At 36.8% G+C, this 21,372-nt stretch overlaps 3 protein-coding genes across 5 annotated transcripts; 2 read left to right on the forward strand and 1 right to left on the reverse strand.

Annotated features, from left to right (window-relative positions):
- Positions 1 to 5,381: 5,381 nt before the first annotated feature.
- LOC104905944 (hypothetical protein) lies at positions 5,382 to 13,001 on the forward strand. Of its 2 annotated transcripts, none has more exons than XM_010694605.4 (7): positions 5,382 to 6,163; positions 7,671 to 7,800; positions 8,377 to 8,907; positions 10,523 to 10,630; positions 10,832 to 11,380; positions 11,837 to 11,950; positions 12,634 to 13,001. In XM_010694605.4, the coding sequence occupies exons 1-7, from the start codon at positions 5,544 to 5,546 to the stop codon at positions 12,772 to 12,774; spliced, it is 2,193 nt and encodes a 730-aa protein (XP_010692907.2). In that variant the 5' UTR covers positions 5,382 to 5,543; the 3' UTR covers positions 12,775 to 13,001. The 2 variants fall into 2 exon arrangements, with proteins under 2 accessions (XP_010692907.2, XP_019107827.2); XM_019252282.3 differs by having other exon boundaries at positions 6,021 to 6,163; positions 7,676 to 7,800.
- Positions 13,002 to 13,834: 833 nt separating this feature from the next.
- LOC104905943 (cation/H(+) antiporter 15) lies at positions 13,835 to 18,442 on the reverse strand. 2 transcript variants are annotated; one of them, XM_048639665.2, is made up of 3 exons: positions 18,289 to 18,442; positions 16,113 to 17,138; positions 13,835 to 15,239 (listed from the first exon to the last, which is right to left on the reverse strand). In XM_048639665.2, exons 2-3 carry the CDS (start codon positions 16,995 to 16,997, stop codon positions 14,001 to 14,003), a joined length of 2,124 nt encoding a protein of 707 aa, XP_048495622.1. In that variant the 5' UTR covers positions 16,998 to 17,138; positions 18,289 to 18,442; the 3' UTR covers positions 13,835 to 14,000. The 2 variants fall into 2 exon arrangements, with proteins under 2 accessions (XP_048495622.1, XP_010692906.2); XM_010694604.3 differs by lacking the exon at positions 18,289 to 18,442 and adding an exon at positions 17,834 to 18,282.
- A 2,002-nt stretch (positions 18,443 to 20,444) lies between these two features.
- On the forward strand, positions 20,445 to 21,366 carry LOC104905938 (protein EARLY RESPONSIVE TO DEHYDRATION 15). The gene is made up of 2 exons (XM_010694595.4): positions 20,445 to 20,827; positions 20,909 to 21,366. Exons 1-2 carry the CDS (start codon positions 20,581 to 20,583, stop codon positions 21,079 to 21,081), a joined length of 420 nt encoding a protein of 139 aa, XP_010692897.2. The 5' UTR covers positions 20,445 to 20,580; the 3' UTR covers positions 21,082 to 21,366.
- The last annotated feature ends 6 nt before the right edge of the window (positions 21,367 to 21,372 follow it).

Below are 21,372 nucleotides of genomic sequence, written 5' to 3' on the forward strand. Positions count from 1 at the left end.
ACCTCTGAAATTGGAAAAGACTTAAATTGGAATCCAATTCCCAACAGTTGAATTATCTTTCACAAGGTAAAATTTAGAGTTGGCAGGGAGAATTTTGATGAGAGTGGTCAAGGGTATTGTTTTTTTTGGGAAGGGATGGATGTAAATGGGAGAAGTATTTTGGGCGAGTGGGAGAGAGGAGTTAAAAGACTTAATGTGCAACACACACGCTAAATTTGGAGGGAGAATTGAAGTCAATATCGGATTATTGACCATTTTGGCCGGAAAATGAAGTAAAGGTACTGAAAATAAAAGATCAAAAGACTTAAAGGTACTAGTTGGCAAAATAAAACAATAAAGGTACTAGTTCACAAAATCAGTGCTACAAAAGGTACTATTTCACAATTTTTCCTTTTTTTTACACCAAAAATGAGAGAAGCACATAAGGATACTAGATAAGGACTTTGTTTGACAACACTAGTTGAAAATAAATTAAAATTTATAAGTCAACTGTAATTGATAAGATAAAGTTAAAACTAATAAGATAGTTAATTAGATTAATTATTTGACAAAATTAGTTAATTATTTTGGCAAAATTAGTTGATGGCAAAAAATTTAAAAAATTCTCCAAAACTTCAATCACCTGATTTAGAAAATGTAAAAAGTTTAACTTATCATTTAAATCATTTTAACCACCTAAATTTTATTTTAGGTACTCCCTAAACACTACTAATTATTTTAGTACCTAAAATATGGTAGAACCTTATCATTTAAAGCAACTAAAATGCTTTCCCAAACAGAGCCAAGATTTAAAAACTTCGGGATCATTCAAGAATCAAGACTATTGTTAGGGCATGTTCTCCCCAACTTATTTTCAGCTCGGTTCAGTTCAGTTCAACTTCATTCTTTTATAACAATTTGGTTAAATATTATTATTATGTTGGTCTAATTTATTTTACTAATTACTCTTACTATTATTTATTTTTATATCATTATTATTAAGTATTATTATTATTATCATTATTATTATTATTATTATCATTATTATTATTATTATTATTACTATCATTATTATTTCTATATATTATTTTGTTTATTATAACTTCACTCATTATTATTACTATTATTATTAGGAGGAACATGGTTTAGGTCAAAAGCACAAATAAACCCACATTTTTTAGCCCATAAACCAATCAAATCGCGTCAAAACGGTTTATGATGCAATTTTGCGTGGTCCGACCCAATCATTATTTTTATACTAAATATTATTATATTATTAAATCTAATTATTAAAATAGTAATATTATTAATATTATCTATTTATAACTATCATTTAAAGATATCCAAAATATTATTACTATTCATTATTATTACTTATCATTATAATTAGTATTTAATATTCATATTATTATTGTTTAAATATATATTATATATATATATATATATATATATATATATATAATATATATATATATATATATATATATATATATATATATATATATATATATATATATATATTACATTTAATTTAATTCAATTCAGTTCAGTTCAGTTGTTTTATGCTGAAGAAAACAGACCCTTAGTTTACAATTGTTAGTTTTTGTGAATATAAAAGTCATATGATATGAGGGTATAACACAATTCTCAACATTTAAAAGATATTGATATAACAATGTGGACACTTAAAGCATGATTAAAAGTTGGTCGATATGGTAATTGTGTCATGTTATAATAGCAAGAGGTCACAAGTTTAAATTCTGTTGCAAGCTAATATTACTTTTTGTTAATCGTCATAACTTAAACTATTCACTGTATTCAAAAAATGAAGTATAGTGATCAAACCTCATAGGACTCATTTGAGTAATTTCCCATATTCCCCTCTCACAGGACTCATCTGAGTAATTTCTCATATTTTCCCCATAAAATGCCTTAATCTTACAAAAAAAAATGCCTAGTTTAAATTAAAATTAGATGGTCTCTTATAACACCGGCTCTTCCTGCACATCGGTCACAATTTTTTTATTTCTATCTCTTTGCATTCTTTAATTCCACAATCTCCATCAACATCTTACTTATTTTAAAATAGATGATGTATGATAGTATTAAATGGTAAAGCACAAAAACACCTATAATACACAAAAGTTTACATATTATAGATTTGGACACGAGACGGGGTTACAATTTACTTCCTCCGTTCTTTTTATATTACAATAATTACTATCTTGGGTAGTTTCATATCTATTGCAACAATTCCAATTTTGGTATAAAAAGCAACTTTAATTGACAATATTGTCCTTACTTTATCTTATTAAAACCATCACTAATTACTTACTTTGCCTTATAAAATTGCTTTTATTTTCTAAGGATGGTTTATCTCCTACACTAGTTAATTAGAGAGTTACTTTTATGCTAAACTACTCATTTGTTCCAAATCCTTAAAAATTGTGTTCAAACACATTGTTGTTACAGAAATAGAACGGGGGTGGTATTAGTTCGGCTAAATTTTAATCGAATTGGGTCACTTTTAGTTTCTATACTTATAACCTTCAATTTTGAATGTTTTGTGGGATATTTTTTTTTACTTTTTCGGGTCTGGTCATATTTTCTCCCGAAACATTTCTAGGAAGGTCGACGTGACTTGCGACATTACGCAGGTGCTTGGTATCATTTGTGTTGCCTTGAAAAGCCTCTGAACACCCCATTTGTTCATTTCTCGTGAAACCCAAAATTACCTCGCAATGAACGTAAAGACATCCATATATTTGTTCCAAGCCACATGACTCCTTTTCAATGACCTCCCATGCCCCTAAGAGGCATATCGTGGCGTTCGGAGCTCAGGCCAAGGGAAAGTCCGAAAGCGTGTATTAGAACCTTCAATTTTGGCTGTTTTTGGAACATTTTTGGACTTCTCTAGAACATAGGAGGTCATTGGAAAGGATTCATGTGGCTTGGGCCGAATATATGGATGCATTTAATAAGTTCAATTATAGCTAGACAGTTATAGGTTTCACGAGAAATAAACAAATGAGGTGTTTAGATGTTTTTCGAGCCAAAACATATGATGTCAAGCACCCGCGCAGCGTTACAAGTCACGTCGTCTTCCTAGGAAAGTTTCGGGAGAAAATATGACCAGGCCCGAAAAATCCCAAAAATGTCCCCAAAACATCCAAAATTGAATATTATAATACACGCTTTCGGACTTTCTCGGGGTCCGATCTCCGAACGCCACGAGATTCCTCCTACGGACATGAGAGTTCATTGGAAAGAAAATGTGGATGCCTTTACGTTCATTTCGAGACAATTTTTGATTTCACGAGAAATGAATAAATGGGGTTTTTAGAGGTTTGTCGAGACAATGCAAATGGTGTCAAACACCCGCTCCACGTTACAAGTCACGTCGACACTCCACGTTAAGTCACATCGGCACTCCATTTTGGCACTCCCTTTCTAGTGACCTCCCATGTCCCTAGGAGGCATCCCTTGGCGTTCGGAGCTCGGGTTCCGGGAAAGTCCGAAAGCGTGTATTATAACCTTCAATTTTGGCTGTTTCTGAGACATTTTTGGATTTTTCCGAGACTGATCATATTTTTCTCCCGAAACGTTCCTAGGAAAGCCGACGTGACTTGTAACGTTGCACGGGTGCTTGGCACCATTTGTGTTGTCTCGAAAAGCCTCTAAACACTCATTTGTTCATCTCTCGTGAAACCTAAAACTGACTCGAAATGAACGTAAAGGTATCCACATATTTGTTCCAAGCCACATGACTCCTTCCCAACGACGACCTACCATTCCCCTTCGAGGCATCCCGTGGCGTTCAGAGCTCGGACCCAGGAAATTCCGAAAGCGTGTATTATAAACTTCAATTTTAGCTGTTTTTGGGACAATTTTTGACTTCTCTAGGCCTCGTCATATTTTCTCCCAAAACATTCCCAGGAGTGCCGACATAACTTATAACGTCTCACACGTGCTTGACACAATTTGCATTGCCTCGAAAAGCCTTTGAACACCCCATTTGTTTATTTCTCGTGAAACTCTCAAAATTGTCTCGAAAAGATCGTAAAGACATCCACATATTTGTTCCAAGCCACATGACTCATTTCCAATAACCTCGCATGTCTCTAGGAGGCATCCCGTGGCGTTCGGAGTTCGGACCCCGGGAAAGACCGAAAGCGTGTATTATAATCTTCAATTTTGGTTGTTTTTGGGACATTTTGACTTCTCCGGGTCTGATCATATTTTCTCCCGAAACAATCCTAGGAGTGCCGACGAGACTTGAAACGTCGCGCGGGTGCTTGGCACAATTTGCATTGCCTCGAAAAGCCTCTGAACACCTCATTTGTTCATTTCTCGTGAAGCCCAAAATTGGCTCGAAATGAACATAAAGGCATCCACATATTGGTTCCAAGCCACATGACTCATTTCCAAAGACCTTCCATTTCCTTAGAAGGCATCCCATGACGTTCGGAGCTCGAAACCCGAAAATTCTGAAAGCATGTATTATAACCTATAATTTTGGCTTTTTTGGGGACATTTTTGGACTTCTCCGGACATGACTACATTTTCTCCTGAAACGTTCCTAAGAAAGACAACATGACTTGTAACGTTGCGCGGGTGTTTGACACCATTTGTGTTGCCTCGAAAGCCTCCAAACACCCATTTGTTAATTTCTCGTGAAACCTAAAACTATCTAGAAATGAACGTAAAGGCATCCACATATCCGTTCCAAGCCACATGACTCTTTCCAAAGACCTCCCATGCTCTTAGGAGGCATCCCGTGGCGTTCGGAGCTCGAGCCGCGGGAAAATCCGAAAGCGTGTATAACCTTCAGTTTTTGGGACAATTTTTGACTTCTCCGATCCGAGCCTGATCATATTTTCCCACGAAACATTCATAGAAAAGCCGATGCGACTTTTAACGTTGCACGGATGCTTGACACAATTTGCATTGCCTCGAAAAACCTTTGGACACCCTATTTGTTCATTTCTCGTGAATTCCTAAATTGACTCGAAATGAACGTAAAGGAATCCATGTACACTAAAAACATTAAGAAATTGCATAGTATAGGGTTTGATCCAAATACCTCAAATATATATACTAGAGTTCTAACCACTAGACTAAGTTGTAATTAGTATTATTATTATCGTTAACCATTATCATTAAGGAGTATTAATTAATGAAATTTTTTCTTACTCAGAATATAGCGCGAGCTTAATAACTAGTTTTAATTTGAAGTACCCCTCAAAAAAAAAAAAAAAAAGTTTTGATTTGAAGTGAAATGATATCGCAATAAAACTGGTATTATTCGGTAATGTGGAGTGTGGACAAAAACAAAAGTACAGTCAGCAGATCAATTCGCCGCGAAAATACACGTCAGAAAATCCATATTCACAAGTCCCACAACATTTCTTTTCCCTTTTTTTGAGGTGCAAAATTATCCATGTCTCTCTTTTCTTCTCCTTCTCTCCAGTCCCTAATCTTTGAGTAGCCATGTCAATGTAGCAGAGCAGCAGCAGTAACAAGTCTCGAACTTCCGATAATCTCTTTCTCTCTCCTCGTCATTAATGACTCTTCAATCTCAGCGAGGCGTTGACTACAATCCATGGCTTCTCCATCACTCCACCTCAACCCCTCTCCGTCACTTATCGCCGGCGAATTCTCGAATTCCGTCGAAAATTCCTGTTTTCCAGCGAATTTCCGCCGTCAATTGCCGTTTTTCAATCCGAAATGCCGGCGATAATCACGAAGATTCCAGCGAAATCAGCCGCGGAAGAAGAGGCGTTGTTCTCGCACCACTGCTAGCAGTCGGAGTTAGTTTCCTTCGATCGACGGTAATTAGGGCAGACGAGAACCTTCCAGAAGCTCCAATTCCGCCGAGTGCTGCGATTGCTCCGGTGGAGAAGGTGGAGGAGACAGCGTCGAGGATTTACGATGCGACGGCGATAGGAGAGCCGTTGGCGGTGGGTAAGGATAAGAGTAAGGTGTGGGAGAAGGTGATGAATGCGAGGATTGTGTATTTAGGTGAGGCGGAGCAAGTTCCGATACGCGATGATAAGGTGTCGGAGCTTGAGATTGTGAAGATTTTGAAGAAGAGATGTGTTGAGAGTGACCGAGCTATTTCGCTGGCTCTCGAAGCGTTTCCTTGTAATTTGCAGGAGCAGCTCAATCGATTTATGGATGGAAGGTTGAATTTCACTACCTGTCTACCTCACAAGTATATTAACATTACATGTCATTCTCATTGCACCTGCCACCTGCATGATTTTTTCATTATACCTCTATGTTCATACTAGAAGAATATAATGTAAAAAAGATGCAATGGAGATATATGCAACTATGCGAGTACTTTGGTAAGGAAAACCATTGCAATATTATGAAAAGAACTTGTCATGCTCGAGCGTAGGATCTCAATTTTGATGTTGCTGCTTCTTAATTGAGTGATTTTGTTTATTGGTTTACCATTGTGTGTTCGTGGACACTTGTAAGTATTGTAACGTTTCAGCTTAGACCTTGTTCATTTTTATTGAAATTGTTCATTTTGACTGAAAACCAACTTATCTGAATCAAGCTCATATGGGCTGTCACAGAACTTTCATGGTTTTGCCAATGGGGTTTACTTAGTTGAGATTGTGCTTTGTTGGTACATTAGGGTTAGGATACGATCATTCGTCTCCCGTAATGTTTGTTGTACTAGCCTTTGTGCCTCATATGATTCAAGGAAAACGATTAACTGAAGGTATCCATGCAATACCCCTGATTTTTGGGGTCCTGTTCGGTATTGCTATTCAAGTAGCTTTTTAGAGTTTTGACTTGGTCAAAACTCAAAACTCTATTAGAGTAGTTAGCGTTTAAGAAATGTTTTAAAAAATTAGCTTATGGGTAGGAGGTAGCTTCTAAAGGGTAGACATGATTCATTTTATGTTCTTTTCCTAATCCCGCAACTCTTTTAACTCAGCAATATGCTTTGGAAACAATTTGAGAGCTATAACTCCTTTTGCGACAACTACTTCTGCAGTTCTGCCTAATAACTTAAGGACCTTACTATTGTGCCATCATAGTGATTATGGCCTTGTTTGGCAAATGGTATTTGGCTAGATTTTTTTCATATTGGATTTAGCTTATGTCTGTGGTCAAACAATCAAGAAATATGTTTCGTTTTTGGCTTTTGAATTTCCGATAAAATGGCTAGCTAATGCTATTCACTGTAACGGTCTGTGGTCAGTGAATTTGGCAAATAATAAAATAGTTGGCCATTGAAATATTAACAACTGATCGTACCAAACTTCTTATAAACATAATACTAATAGCTAGCTAGAGTAACCGATTCAAACAACTATTAACAACTAATGCTATCAGTTAGTCAAATAAGTCAAGTGAACCACCCGACGGCAACAATCGCTAGCTCATCTTATCAGCTGAGACGCTGTATTAGGTCATTCTGGTGGCGGTGTAGAGAGTCACAATCTTTGAGTTTGATATTGAGTGACAAGTGTAGAAGTTTAGAAGCAGTCTGACAAGTCTGTCATAAGTCTCATGTTTTAGAGTGGTGATTGTCTATAATCCTGAATTTCAGTATCTTATATTATTTCTACAAAATTATACATAAAAATGTCATTGTTTCTTTAATTATTTCCTAGTTAGGAAGAACTCCTGTTTTGAAGAAGTTTTGAAAGATGCCTCTATTTTGACAGGATAGATGGGGACACCTTGAGGTCTTATACGGCACACTGGCCACCTGAGCGGTGGCAGGAATATGAACCTCTTTTACATTACTGCCGTGAAAATGAAATTCGCCTGGTTGCATGCGGTGCTCCACTTGAGGTGCTTTCTTTAAACTCGTGTTTTTGGATTTCTTTTTTCAGAGCTGGTTTCAGTACTTGTAGCTGTGGTTGACTGATAAAATCTTCTTAAAGGCTGCACAAAAGCAATCAAAGATTGTTGAGGACCTAATTCTTGCAAATATAGGTTTTCTCCCCTTTATAGTTAATATTTGAATAACATAACCATCAGAGTTAGTAATTAAAATGTTACCATACAAACGTTTGATGTTTCTGTGAGGTATTATGAAGCCATTTGTCCATTCTATAAAAGCCTGTACCACTTTATTTATTTTGCTTTAGTGTATTTAGCATGCAGGAAATTCATGTTGTGTTGTGTTTCCTATCTCGTAGATTCTCTTGTTCTTCTTATCTGTTCGGCATCAAAAGGACATTCTTTTGTCCTCTCTTCCCTCCCCCTTCTGAGGCAAAGTAGCAAAAAAGGAACTGCAGTGGTATTTTGAAGCTTTGTTTTCGTCTCAAAGCTTGCACGAAATACGAATGATGGAGGGGCATCTGTGCTAATGTCTCTCTTTCTTTCCAATTTTAATGGTTTTCAGTTAAATTTTGACACAACTAGGTGATGAGGACTGTCCAAGCTGAAGGCATTCGTGGACTTTCAACTGCTGATCGTAAAATGTACACTCCTCCTGCTGGTTCAGGATTTATACCAGGCCTTAATTCCTTTTCTCGTAAATCATCAAAAGAGCTGACCTCTCTAAATGAGGCATTGACTTTTGGTCCTAGCTCATACCTCACTGTACAAGCTAAGGCAGTTGAGGATTATGCTATGGCTCAGTCCATTCTGCAAGCAGTGACAGATGGAGGAGCTTCTGGTTTGCTTGTTGTTATCACAGGTGCGACTCATGTCATGTATGGACCTCGTGGCACAGGGATTCCAGCGAGAATTTCAAAGAAGATGCAAAAGAAGAACCAAGTCGTTGTACTACTCAACCCTGAAAGGCAATCTATGAGAAGAGAGGGAGAAGTTCCTGTCGCTGATTTTCTATGGTACTCTGCAGCTAGACCTTGCAGTCGTAATTGCTTTGATCGCGCTGAAATTGCACGTGTAATGAATGCTGCTGGCAGGAGAAGAGATGCTCTTCCTCAGGTATTGAGCTCTTGTCAGCCTTACTTGAGATGGATTATCTATGTGACTGGTGGAGGTTAAGCTATTCCTGTTATGCTCCCTGACTTTAGTTGTTGGTTTTAGGACCTTTCCTAGAAAAATTTCCACCAAGACCTTGTGGGTCTGTTTTATGAACCCCATTGAGATAAAGGCCAATCTGCTCTTGTGTTTTTTTTGGTCTCTCTACAATAATGCCTGTGAAACACAAAATCTTTGTTCCAAGTAATGGGATGCCTGCACTGGTCATTAGTGTGCAGATTCCTGTACCCGAGAAACTATGTGATAAACTAATGGTATATAGATTGGTACAAACTACAGTCTCATGAGAAATGCAAACCTAGAGGCAAAGTTGTTAAAATCAAGATTTCAGATTGAATCGCATACGACCTTTAGAATCGAACTAGTTATTAGGCCCGGATTATGCCCCAGGTAAGGAAAATTTTCATTCATTAATATTATACTTTAAGATGATAACACTAAGTGTTATTTGGTCTAGTGGTTAAGACTTTAGAATATGTTCTTGAGGTCCTGGGATCAAACCCTATACTATGCAATTTCTAACTTTTTTTATTATTGTGAATTACATGGAGTAAAACCCCCTTAGGGAAAGCGCCACGTGGCACCGTTCCTTCTTTAGGCACGCCTTTTAATATATTAGTATGGATTGTAAAATCGAATAGTAGAAATGTAAGATTCATACAAACATGTATAGTCAAGATGTTGCACTCAATCTTCATTGAATGTGCTCAAATTATAAGTTGAAAAACCTAAAACTTGGAAAAAAAAAAGTTGTTTACCCACTATATTGGCAATAACTAACAATATATATCTATTATTTGTTTTGTTAGCATGATTTAAAATTTGCGAGGCTTTCGCTAGTCAAAAGAAATGTATAGAATCGTCTAGAATAGTGAATCGAACCGTCTGCCATATTTGAATCGTAAAATCGTAAGATTTTAAGATTTGAATCACGATTTTAATAACTTTGCCTAGAGGTGTACAACTCTCTGGGGTTTCGTGTTCCTCTGCTATAGTTTGTTTATCATGCTTTAATATCAACAAGCTTGTTATGTGTAGTCATCTGTATAATCTCCTGCAGTACCTACATCCGAATCTAATTTATCTATGGGGACTCATGATAGTAAAATGTCATCCTTCAAAAGCAAAGGAAAATGGATGAAAAAGAGAATTTAGATACTTCTTAAGAAAAATCATTATATGAATTCTAGATGTACAAAATTAAAACAATTTTGTATTACGTGAACACATTCAGTTTATGATGTAAATTCTAGTCTTGTTAATATGAATGACACAAGGTCTAGTTGACATCCGTGAGATGTATAATAGAATTTCTCTCTGTTTCAATCTTTAGGGAAATCATTGAAGGAATAGAGATTTGCAAGATCTTAATGAACATGATTCTTCTTTAATCTTAAAATCATGGCAGTGTGGTGCATATGTATCATGTCTGCTCGTATCAAGTAATCAATATTGTTCCCTAAAAAAAAATTGTAGTAATCAACAATGTTCTTCGCATAAGATGTTTGTTTCTCCAGCATCATTTCTGACCTGATCAATACCTTAATATGTCTCACAGGACCTTCAGAAAGGACTTGATCTTGGTCTTGTGTCTCCAGAGGTGCTACAAAACTTCTTTGATTTGGAGCAGTATCCTGTTATATCAGAACTTACTCATCGGTTCCAGGTAAGCTAGTTATCAGAGTGATATAGTGAATGCTTACCCTAATGTCAAAATGCATAGGATTCCTGTGTTTCCGTGCTTGCAACTTGTTCAGTGTCAAAGCTCAGATGCACTTTTGTGTTTTTTTTTTTTTTTTTTTTTTGGGGGGGGGGGGGGTTTGCAAAGAGGTAACCAGAACTCATAATGTATATGCCCCCTGTGCAGGGTTTCAGAGAGCGGTTATTAGCAGATCCTAAATTTTTAAATAAATTAGCTATTGAAGAAACAATATCGATGACAACGACTCTGATTGCACAGTATGAGAAACGCAAAGAAAATTTTTTCCTGGAACTTGACTATGTCATTACTGACTCACTCAGGGGAGCTGTAGTTGATTTTTTTACTGTGTGGCTTCCAGCCCCAACTCTTTCTTTCTTATCTTTTAATGATGAGATGGGTATGTCCGACAGTATGGATTCTTTGAAGGGTTTGTTGGGATCCATTCCAGACAATGCTTTTCAAATGAATCCTGTGGGGAAGAACTGGAATCTGGGTCATCGGCTTGCATCAGTGCTTGTTGGTGGGCTGAAACTTGCTGGAGTTGGATTTGTTTCTAGCATTGGTGCTGTTGCTGCTTCAAATGTCCTATATGCAGTACGTGGGTACCTCAAGCCATCTTTGGTGACAAACCAGAAGATTAAAAGATCACCAATCCTAAAAACTGCAGTTGTCTATAGTAGCTTTCTTGGAACATCAGCAAATCTCCGGTATCAGGTAATTAAATTTTCTTTTATTGTAAAGTCATAACAACTTTGACTGACATCATGTAGGAAACTGCTATAATGTTACAAATATTGTTTATTGCTGCCATGATAATTATTATAACTTCACAAATACTTCTAAGACATGTAAAGTGCAAACTGTACCATCACTTGGTAACAGTTTATGGGTTTGAAATCAGCAAAACATTGTCTGTGGTGTGTGTATTATATGAATTTTATCATTTGAAAAATTTGTACAGGGCTTCATCATTTGCTAATGGACGATGTGTGTTAATATCTGTTTGTCAAAGATCATTGTGGGGGTGGGGATGGTCATCAGTCTTGGATTGATGATATTGAACAAGAATTGGCTTTAGTCTATAATGGGGAAGGATTAGAGTGTTATGATTCCCTTAAATTTCAATCTTTCAGCTATTATCTGTTAGTGATGTCAGAAGTTTTGCTGCAGATTATTGCTGGTGTAATTGAGCATCGAATATCCGAGCTTCTACCTTCTCAAACGTTGCTCGTAAATATAATATCCTTTTGCGCAAGGATCATCAATTCCTATTGGGGCACCCAGGTTACCTTTCCCTTTCGTTATTGCTGCTAAGAACTATTCCCGTTTCATCATATTGAAGTAATATCATGCACATTCACATTTCTAAAAGATTGTTACACTTGACATTTTTCATTATTCACAAATTTCACTTTCACCATTGTTTGTGATTTATATGCAAGACAAAATATAGTCATGCCAGGTCTTGGCATGTGTAGAAAGTGAAAGTGTAACACTCTTTTAGAAATAGAGGTAGTAAGTGGGTAGTCAAACGTTTCTTTCTTATCTAATTCAATGTGTTTCATAATACTCCGTTAAGGTGTTCTTTATCTGTGTTTCATGTCTTTAGCTGCTACTTGGAGCTGCTAACTGTACTGTTATGTTCTATACTTCATTTGTAAGCTTTGGGTACTTGACAATCTGCTGATAAGTGTAAAATTGGCAAGCTCAATTATATTATTTTCAAATAATTTCATTTGTGTTTAATCTTCTTTTGATATCACTGCATATTGCTTTGCAACCAGTGCAGGCTTCTGTCAGTGATCTGTCCATCTCATAACGTGTGTACAAATAAGTAGGGGAACATGCATCTAGCGCGTTACTAACACATGTGATACCTATGCACGATCCCAATGCATTATTATATCTATATTTGAAATATATTTAATAGTTTCTCTGTTTATGACGGTGTTTGTTAAATGATGCAGCAATGGATTGATTTGGCACGTTATACTGGGCTGCAGACTCGCAACAGCGAATCTCTTGATGCTTCCAATTCAGTTGAAGTTTCTGCCATTGAAGGCAGCAGCTCAGAAGAGACCAATGTCAATGACGTCAAAAATCAGTGAGCTTACATTGGTTGCTAAAGTATTGTACCTGTATTGTAATTCTTTCATGCTTAGATGTATACTTGTATAGGAACAGACAAAGCAGGTCTTTTCAGTAAGAAATTCTTTTCTTCTTAGTTTAGGTCCATTTTCGTATGACATCACAATAGGAGAGTGACATGGATCACCAGCAAAATTGAATATAGTTCCCTGCCTAATACATATTAAAGCAACAATTTTTTGCTAAAGCCAAGTCTAGAATCTGTTAAACACCATCTTCTGCTTCATTTCCCCCTTCCCCCTCTTTTCATAAGTTCTCCTACAGGAAGCCTGGCTTTGTACAAGCTTCTAGGTTCCCAATGTGGCTTTCAAGTTTTCTACTATGCTTACGAAGGTTGAAATGAGCGCAAGCTTAGCTATTCCATTATAGATGGTCTACATCCTGCTGCAGGCTGTAGTAAGAGGTACTGATTTGAGTAAGTCATATCATACAGTTGGATAATAGGCATTGAGATGGAGAAGTCTTTGAATTTTTCAGTTTTATGTAGCCAGAGAGGTAGAGAGTGGGTATCACAAAGCTAGGTCGGAACAATTCTTTTCCTGAGGTTCATTATGGTACTTTACTAGATAACTGACACTGACAATGTCCATGGTAAGAGCATACTTATCTGGAATTGTGGGCTCAAAATAATTGTGCTAAAATGAAGACTAGTTATTCCCTTAAACGAGTAAAAACCACGGTAGTGTAATTGCCTCAGACTCGAAAGTTGAGCTTATACCTGTCTACTGGTTGAACATTGGAAGTAACACTTGCGAGAAAATTGTTTCTCATTTACGTCAAATTTCCGGGAAGTGAAGAATTGTTCAAGGGAAGTGTAACTTTCCAAGGAGAAGTGTCACTTACCTTGGGAGATTGAGTAAACAACTTCCCAAACTTTGTGCTTTGCACTTTCTGTGTTTTTGTCGACTAAACAATTCCACACCTTCCATGAACTTCTACTATTCATGTTTTTGTCCAAAAAAAAGTACCTAGATTCGATGCAGTTTTCTGTTTTTGTGATATCCTTTGCAACTAGGAGAATTTATAAACAAAGAGAAGTTCTGAGACAGGCATTTATACAGATTCTAATTACAATCTAGACATCTACAAGATGGTATTCCTATGCTACATCAATCTAGCAATTGAAAATTCTAAGGCCTCGCTTTTCTTTTTCCTAATAGGATTGATTATATGTAAAGATTGTCCTTCATCTGCCATTTTCTCTATCTAGTATTGAAATTGACACCGACGGATTATGATGGCCACTTAGTCTGTCAGGGGATAGTCCATCTTGTACGAACATATCCCTACTGTTTGTTAGCTGACCAATAGATGCATTCGTTTTTCCAGTCATCTTTTGCTGCTGTACCACCAACACAGATGCTGTGGTCCCAGCATCAGAAGAGGCTAGTAAGTCACCAATGACACCGAGCTCAGGACATTCACTCCACTGATGTAGTCCAAACAGAAGTGGTGAATGTTGATGGGTTCTTCCCACTAGTATTAGATCATAAATATTATCCATATTTCTAATTGATTCAGCCAACCCTACGCCATCTTTCACTAACTCTTCCCGATATATAAGCCGCTCATTTCCAGAGTTACTCTTCCTGTAATCATCAATGATTTCACTCTCATGCTTTCTCTCTCTTGAGTTATCCCGACCCACGAGAATGAAACGAATGACTGTGACTACAACTCGCTCATGCCTGACCATTCTAGCTCCATAGGCTAGTGATTCTACATCATCTGCCCCTCCAATGAAGAGCACAGCAACACGATAGGCCGACTTGCTGTGGAGAATTGACAAGGAGCCATTTGATGGACCTCGGTCAATGAGAATCCCGAGTGAGCATGGGACCCACTCAAGTAGCTTCAGGTTCATTTCCTGAATGGACCGGTTGATGGCCCCCACTGTGCCATCTATAGCCCATTGCTTGTGAAACGGCAAGATTACGAGATTAGCTCTCTTTTCAGCTGCTATCCTGCGTACATCATCATGCATGGCGTCAAAATGAGACATGTTCTTATACACCTGCACTGAGGCTTTGCCCACATTTTGTCTTTCATATTGCTGGAAAGCATTGGAAATATGGTTGTTACATGAGTTGCTTGGTTCAAGGGTTCTCTGGGGCCTATAGGCTAACAGCATGGGAGCAGACTTACCAACCACTTCTACTAGGATGACGACTATAACTGAAATAGGGCTTTCTTCTGAAGCACCTGAAGCTTCTAGAACGTTTACTAAGGTAGGGACATTGTCGTGCTGGTGAATACACACCACCATTTTCAACTCTCCATCTTTCTTGTGATGTTGAATGGTCATCTTCCTCATTGGAGCAAAAGCTCTTGATGGGTCATACAAGAGTTTGACAAATGGAGTCATGATTGCTGTCACTAATATTGAGGAGACTACCAGCAGAGTAAAGTCCTGACCTGATATTTTCTGCAGTTAGCAAAGGATTTGGTTAGCCATGTACATTTTTTTAAAAACCAGGCAATAGGAAATATGAGATCATGCAAAGAAAGATGGTCTTGAACTAAAATGATAGACTCTGTTGAGTCGGCTTCTGTGGGAGATCCATCTTGGCTTTCACCAGTACGGTAAGATCTGAGATATGCTAGATATGAAACTCAGGGGTTTTGCTCATTCTAAACCCATACCTTATACCAAAATCATATGAACCAAACACTAGAGAGTAAACAAAGAAAATGAGAGTGAAAGTGAAGAAAGTAAGACAAAAACATAAGGAAAAAGAAAACCGAATGAGATGGGATGGTGATTGATTATAGATGTTATGAGCATGCATGAGAAAGATCAGGATATGCTCTTACGGCTTGTTTGACAGCAATCTTATATGGTGGTACAGGTGATCATTAATATGTAATTCCATAGTCTTGTGTCCATATACATGCTAATGGAATCTCATCCGAAGCATGTATTTTCCTTCATAAGTCTTCATTACCACTCAATACAACTTGCTAAAGTGGTAGTGGAAGTTTAAGAAGAAAAGAGATACTCCATTTGGGATGAACAAGCATTCACAAACTGGAAATTAATTGTTTTTATCATCTATTGCCATTACCACCATTTATTGCCAATTTGCCACCTATCAAACAGGGCATTCGTGTTTCACATTTCATGTTAACCTACATCTTTGTGTTTATCTCATCATGTTGAAAGGAACTTCGTTGAGCATCGTTCATTTTATCAGCATAATATCTATACTCTATGTCTCTATCTGATACACGTGTTAATATTTACACATACGTATTTTTGAAGTTTCTCTAATCTGAGAAAATATGGTTGGTTACATACCTTATCTTCTAAGACCAAGTTATAAATGATGAGCTCATTGACGCCTCTGACATTCATCACAAGGGCAAGTACGAATGCCTCTTGAAAAGGTATGTTTCCCTGCATTGCTGGTATCATTACTGCTGCAAACTTAACAAGTACTCCAGCAGTCACGATTATTGCTGTTTGCCATGATTGCTGAAGACTAACACTAAAGATGTCAGTCTTCAATCCACTAATTGCTAAGAATGTAGGATAGAGCAACCCGGAAACGAAGGTATCCAACTTTGACACAACTGCAGCTCCAAGAGGTGAGGAATCAGGAATAGCCAATCCCAAAACCATAGGTCCTAGGTAATAATGCTGCCCAACTATCTCACTTAGTAGGGTGGATATAAACAACACTACTAGTATAATAATTAGATGTAACTCATTCACATGATGTCTTCCTGGGGAAATTGTGCTGGTTTCTGTAACTGGTGATACCAGCAACCTCAGCAGGAAAAACCGAACCACAACCACAACACCAGCAATGAAACCTAGGATGGATAGGATTGCTGCGATTGATATAAAGAAGCCTTCTTCACGAGTCTCCAAGTATGCGAACCCGAAGGCACATGTACTCAAAGCAAGGAGATCATAGAACATGGAAGTGGAGACAGCTAAGCGGCCAACCTCAGTGTTGAAGATCTTGAGCTCAGCTAGAAGGCAAGCAATGGCAGGGAAAGCTACTAAGGATTGGGATCCTACTAGGAGAGGTAAGGATTTCCGGAGCTCGGATTCAATGTCAACTTGATTCATGATGGCGATAGTAATTATCATGGGGATGATTAGGGTGAAGATGAAGAGGGAGATGCCTATTGAAATGGCAATTTTTTCTGGCTTGAACATTAAGCTTACATCCATCTTCACTCCAATAGAGAACAGGAAGAGAATGATGCCAAAAGTGGCTAATGTTTCTATTATTACATTTCCTCTTTGAGGAAATAAGATTACTGCTACTTTTGGAGCTTGCCCAAGAACTGATGGTCCTAGAATCACACCTCCCTGCATATATCAGATCAATTGAAATTTTAGTTTTTTAAGTACAAAAAACCAACCATTTGGTAGTTATTATTATGCTGCATCAGACATATACATATATACTCCATTTGTCCTTTACAATAGGCCACTTTCTAAATTTAGTGAGTCAAACTTTTAACTTGCTTGTATTGCTTTTAGATTTCAGCTAGCTTAGTGGCAAATTCTTCTTAAGATGTTGTCCAAGATCTAAAATCATATTACTAACACACTTTCCATCACCACTCTTTGTGGCTTTATATACACCAAAGTTACCTATACTAAATATTCTAATGAAAGGTTAACAATGGTATGAAGGGATGTAAAAACTTAAAATGGGAACAACACTTGGTATATCAATTGATTTGAATATTAATATCGACATATCGTCCAATCAAAATTCAAAGATGGGCAATTATCATCTTCCATCAAGAGATTATACTAGGAACATGATAGTATATATATAAACCCCTTTACATCCACCTATTAATTTTTTTTTTTGAGGGAAAACATCCGTTATTATTGTGCACTTTATGAAACTCAATGAGTTACATTTTCCCCATAGGCCATAATAGACATCATAATAGAGAAGAAACTAGTTAATATTTTTAAAAAGGAAGGCAGGTGAATATTGCAGATTGACCCTTATTTTTCTGTAAATTTTCATGAAAAGTAATACTTACAAGAATTTGAGAGACAATGCTAGATTGTCCAAGGGGCCTGAGGCAAATCTCGGCAGTTTTAGACGCAAGAGAAATTAAGGTGAGTTGGGTCAAAAGAAGGGGAACGCTGGAAAGTAAGGGATTCCTGCCATGCCATATACCATTTGAATTGATCATTGAAGGGTCATGACAAAACATTGTTTTGTTGGTTAACGTTTCCAACCCCATTATCAACCATTACACAAACAACTGATTCTTTTCTTCTTTTTTCCCTTTCTTAAATTTCTGTGTTGCTTTTTTGGATCCTAGATCCTAGATCATTGTGATTGTTATGTTATTAGAAAATAACAAGAAGAGAGAAAAGAGAGAGTTTGTACGTGTGTAAATGATATATAGGAATGTGGTTACTTTTTAGGGGTTGATGAGAGAATAGAGATAGAGAGCAAAGGAAGGGAGAAAGAATGGTCACTATTTACCTTCTTTCTTTGTTTTGGTGGAGGCAGTAAAGTTGATTTGTTATGAACTTTTCGGAGGCCAAATAACTACTTCAATGTACATCCCAAGTGGAACATTTTCTCATGCTTAGTTTCACCAACGTCCCAATTATTAGGAGTGCTGGATGACAAATTGACAATTACAAATAGCTTAGACTCCTATTATATAAGTATACAATTTTAAATTTTTAAAGCCAAATTAGAAAATCACACTAGTGCCAAACTAATCACAAATTTACTACTAATTGAGCTATTATTACTAAATTTCAGGTTGACCCAATTTCTATTTTGTGTCACTGGCCCCTAACTCAAACTCGATTTGATTCTAAGTTAAAAATCATAAACCGAACTTGGCCTTTTTGTTTTTGATTGACCCAAAACCAACCTAAAATGACCTGGAATTAACTATAATCATTGCAATAATTCAACGCGTTGAGTAAGTCTTGAATTCAAATGCCAATTTAATCAAAATTTAGATGATTTATTTGTATATTTAGAAATTTAGAAGATCCAAGAAACAGACTTGGCCTAATACAAGTTAGAAAAACAAAAAATAGGTTCTAAAAATTAAAAAAGTTGGGTTAATTTCAGGTTGATCATACTTAAATTTGACTCGAATTCTAAATCAAGTTGTTCAGGTTCAAAAAGTCTACCTAAACTAAACCTATTATATTTTCAGATTGGATTAAATCGGTCCAATTTTTATTTCAGGTTGAAAATCTCAATCCAAACTCAAAATTTTCAGATAGGTTCATATCGAAATTATCAGATTAGGTGAAATTCTATCACCACTAGATATCTCATTTCTACCTCTCTCACTGTGCTGTATGATCGTGGATGAGAACAAAAGAGTATGACGTGTTCCTTATCATATGATTAATTTAAAATGATAAAGAAGTTTTGCCATGGATAACAGCCAAAATGAAAATATGTGCAAAACCACTGTACCTGCCCATATGCTACTGTACATGTGTCCCATTCTCCAGACAAGAAGGTCACTACCGCTGGTCGCCCACATATTCTTTTTCTCCCTTCGTTGCAATAGGGAAAAAGCTTTTTATTTAATATTGATCGCTTTTTATTCCAACTTTTTATTTTTTTTATTCCACCTTTTAATTGTTTTAAATTAAAAATAAAAAACAAGAAAACCTCGTAAATCGCTACATATCGTAGTTGAGTAGCGGTTTGCTTATGGAATTTTCGCACGTGCTGTTCTACGTGGGTGGGACGCATGAAACTAATTTCAAGTTCAGCGCATACGAGAAATTAATATTCTATTTGACATTATTCATGGAAAAATTTAAAACTCTGATTTTCTGTTGTTTGTTTTTAAAATTAACATGTTTAATATACATATAATTAATATTAAGTTAATTATACCTCACATTATACTCCATTGTTTTTTTAATAGTTTACATTCTAACTTTTCATGTTGGCCAATTTAAATAAAAATCAAATCGATATGAACCGACCTAACTTGACTTGATTACCAACCCTAGTTATCTCAATAAAGTTCTCCAAAATTCACGAATCACAACCTTAACACACACTTTTTTCTATAGTCCTATATAGAGGTAGTCATTGGACAAGCCTAATTGGACCTACACTGAACCGACCTGCGAGAAAAGAGCACCGGTTCGGGCTGCCAGATGAACCGCCCGGGAACCGCACAAACATAAGGGCTCTCGTGGGTCTAATTGAATGGGAAGAAATCGGCCTCAACCCTAGTCCTGAACCTAATTGTGAACCGTACTTAGCCCTGAACCGGACCATAAACCATACTCAACCCTGAATTGAACCGTTAAATCGATACTAGATTTGCATAAAAGTTATTCGTACTCGGTCTAGTTATCGATAACACTAGCGTATGTGAAAGATATCAAAAATTATTTATTATAATTACTGTTGTTTTAGTGCATATACAATTAAAATTTTAAAATAAAAACGCTTTTCATTTAACAAAAAAGTTGAATTGCTGGTAGACCAAACCCAAACCGGACCAACCCGATCCAAGCTCTAAACCGGCTCAGATATAAAAAAATCCAACACTAAACCGAGTTGGCCTATAAACATCTCACCAAACACAAAAAAAATTCCCACGGTCATGTCTGGTCCTATATATATCCCCCTCGACTTTACCATTATCCAACATTATCCATTTCAGTTTTCACTATCCATATCATTCCCAAAAAAAATCATCTCACCAAACACACACACACACACAAAAAAACCATTTTCTCTCTCCACCCCATCGTCAACACCCAAAAGAGCTCCATGGATGTACTCTATCCTCAATCATCAGTCTCACCATCCTCAAGATTAAATCCTGATGCTCCGATCTTCGTCCCGATGAAATCCTATCAGACGATCGAAGATTTCTCCGATCAGTGGTGGGATCTTGTTCATTCCTCTCCCTTCTTCCGAGACTACTGGCTTCAAGATTGCTTCCATGATGTCGATCAAATCGACGATCTTGACCTCCTCGATTTCGATGCTTTTGTCGATCAAAATCTCCAGAAACGTAATTAATTTTCCAATCTCTTGATTTTCCAATCGATGATTTTTTTTTTTTTAAAATTTATGTTTGCATCTTCTTTTGCAGAGGATGAGAAAGTGGTGAAGGAGAAGAAGGAAGAAAAGGAGCTAATTTCAATGGCGGCGTTGAAGTGGAATGGATCTGGACGAATAGTGGAAGCTCCGAGATACTTCGAGAAAGTTCCAAAGGTTGTGAAGAGTGTGAAAGTGAGTCCAAGGACGATTCACCAGCCGCGTTAGAGTAACTCGCTGGTTCACTCGGTATTTAGTTCATAAAATGACGAGTTAGACCACTCTGTTACTGTCTTAGCTTATCTGACTTTGCTTTAACCGTTGCTGGTTTTTTTTTTTTATTTTTTTATTTGGTGTACATTAGGATGAAAATTCTAGCTTTGTAATTTGTAGTTCTTTTTCTTGTAATTTAATGATGAAAATTAGGAGAAAAAAAAGACAAATAGCTAGTGTTTGTAAGTTGTCGTCTTTATAATGATGAAAATGCGTTGTTAATTCAACTCAGTTGCTGAATGTCGC

Source organism: Beta vulgaris, chromosome 2, assembly GCF_026745355.1.
Source record: "Beta vulgaris subsp. vulgaris cultivar EL10 chromosome 2, EL10.2, whole genome shotgun sequence".
In the NCBI taxonomy this organism is placed as follows: Eukaryota; Viridiplantae; Streptophyta; class Magnoliopsida; order Caryophyllales; family Amaranthaceae; genus Beta; species Beta vulgaris.

Bases quoted from the DNA above. Each gene is read 5' to 3' on its own strand.
- LOC104905944 (XM_010694605.4), top strand. From the start codon at position 5,544: ATGACTCTTCAATCTCAGCGAGGCGTTGACTACAATCCATGGCTTCTC. The intron at 6,164-7,670 runs GTTGAATTTCAC...CTATTTTGACAG, and splicing joins AATCGATTTATGGATGGAAG to GATAGATGGGGACACCTTGA. The intron at 10,631-10,831 runs GTAAGCTAGTTA...CCCCCTGTGCAG, and splicing joins AACTTACTCATCGGTTCCAG to GGTTTCAGAGAGCGGTTATT.
- LOC104905943 (XM_010694604.3), bottom strand. From the start codon at position 18,040: ATGGGGTTGGAAACGTTAACCAACAAAACAATGTTTTGTCATGACCCT. The intron at 17,139-17,833 runs GTAAGTATTACT...TGATATATGCAG, and splicing joins GCATTGTCTCTCAAATTCTT to GGAGGTGTGATTCTAGGACC. The intron at 15,240-16,112 runs GTATGTAACCAA...TGCTAACTGCAG, and splicing joins ACTTGGTCTTAGAAGATAAG to AAAATATCAGGTCAGGACTT.
- LOC104905938 (XM_010694595.4), top strand. From the start codon at position 20,581: ATGGATGTACTCTATCCTCAATCATCAGTCTCACCATCCTCAAGATTA. The intron at 20,828-20,908 runs GTAATTAATTTT...CTTCTTTTGCAG, and splicing joins CGATCAAAATCTCCAGAAAC to AGGATGAGAAAGTGGTGAAG.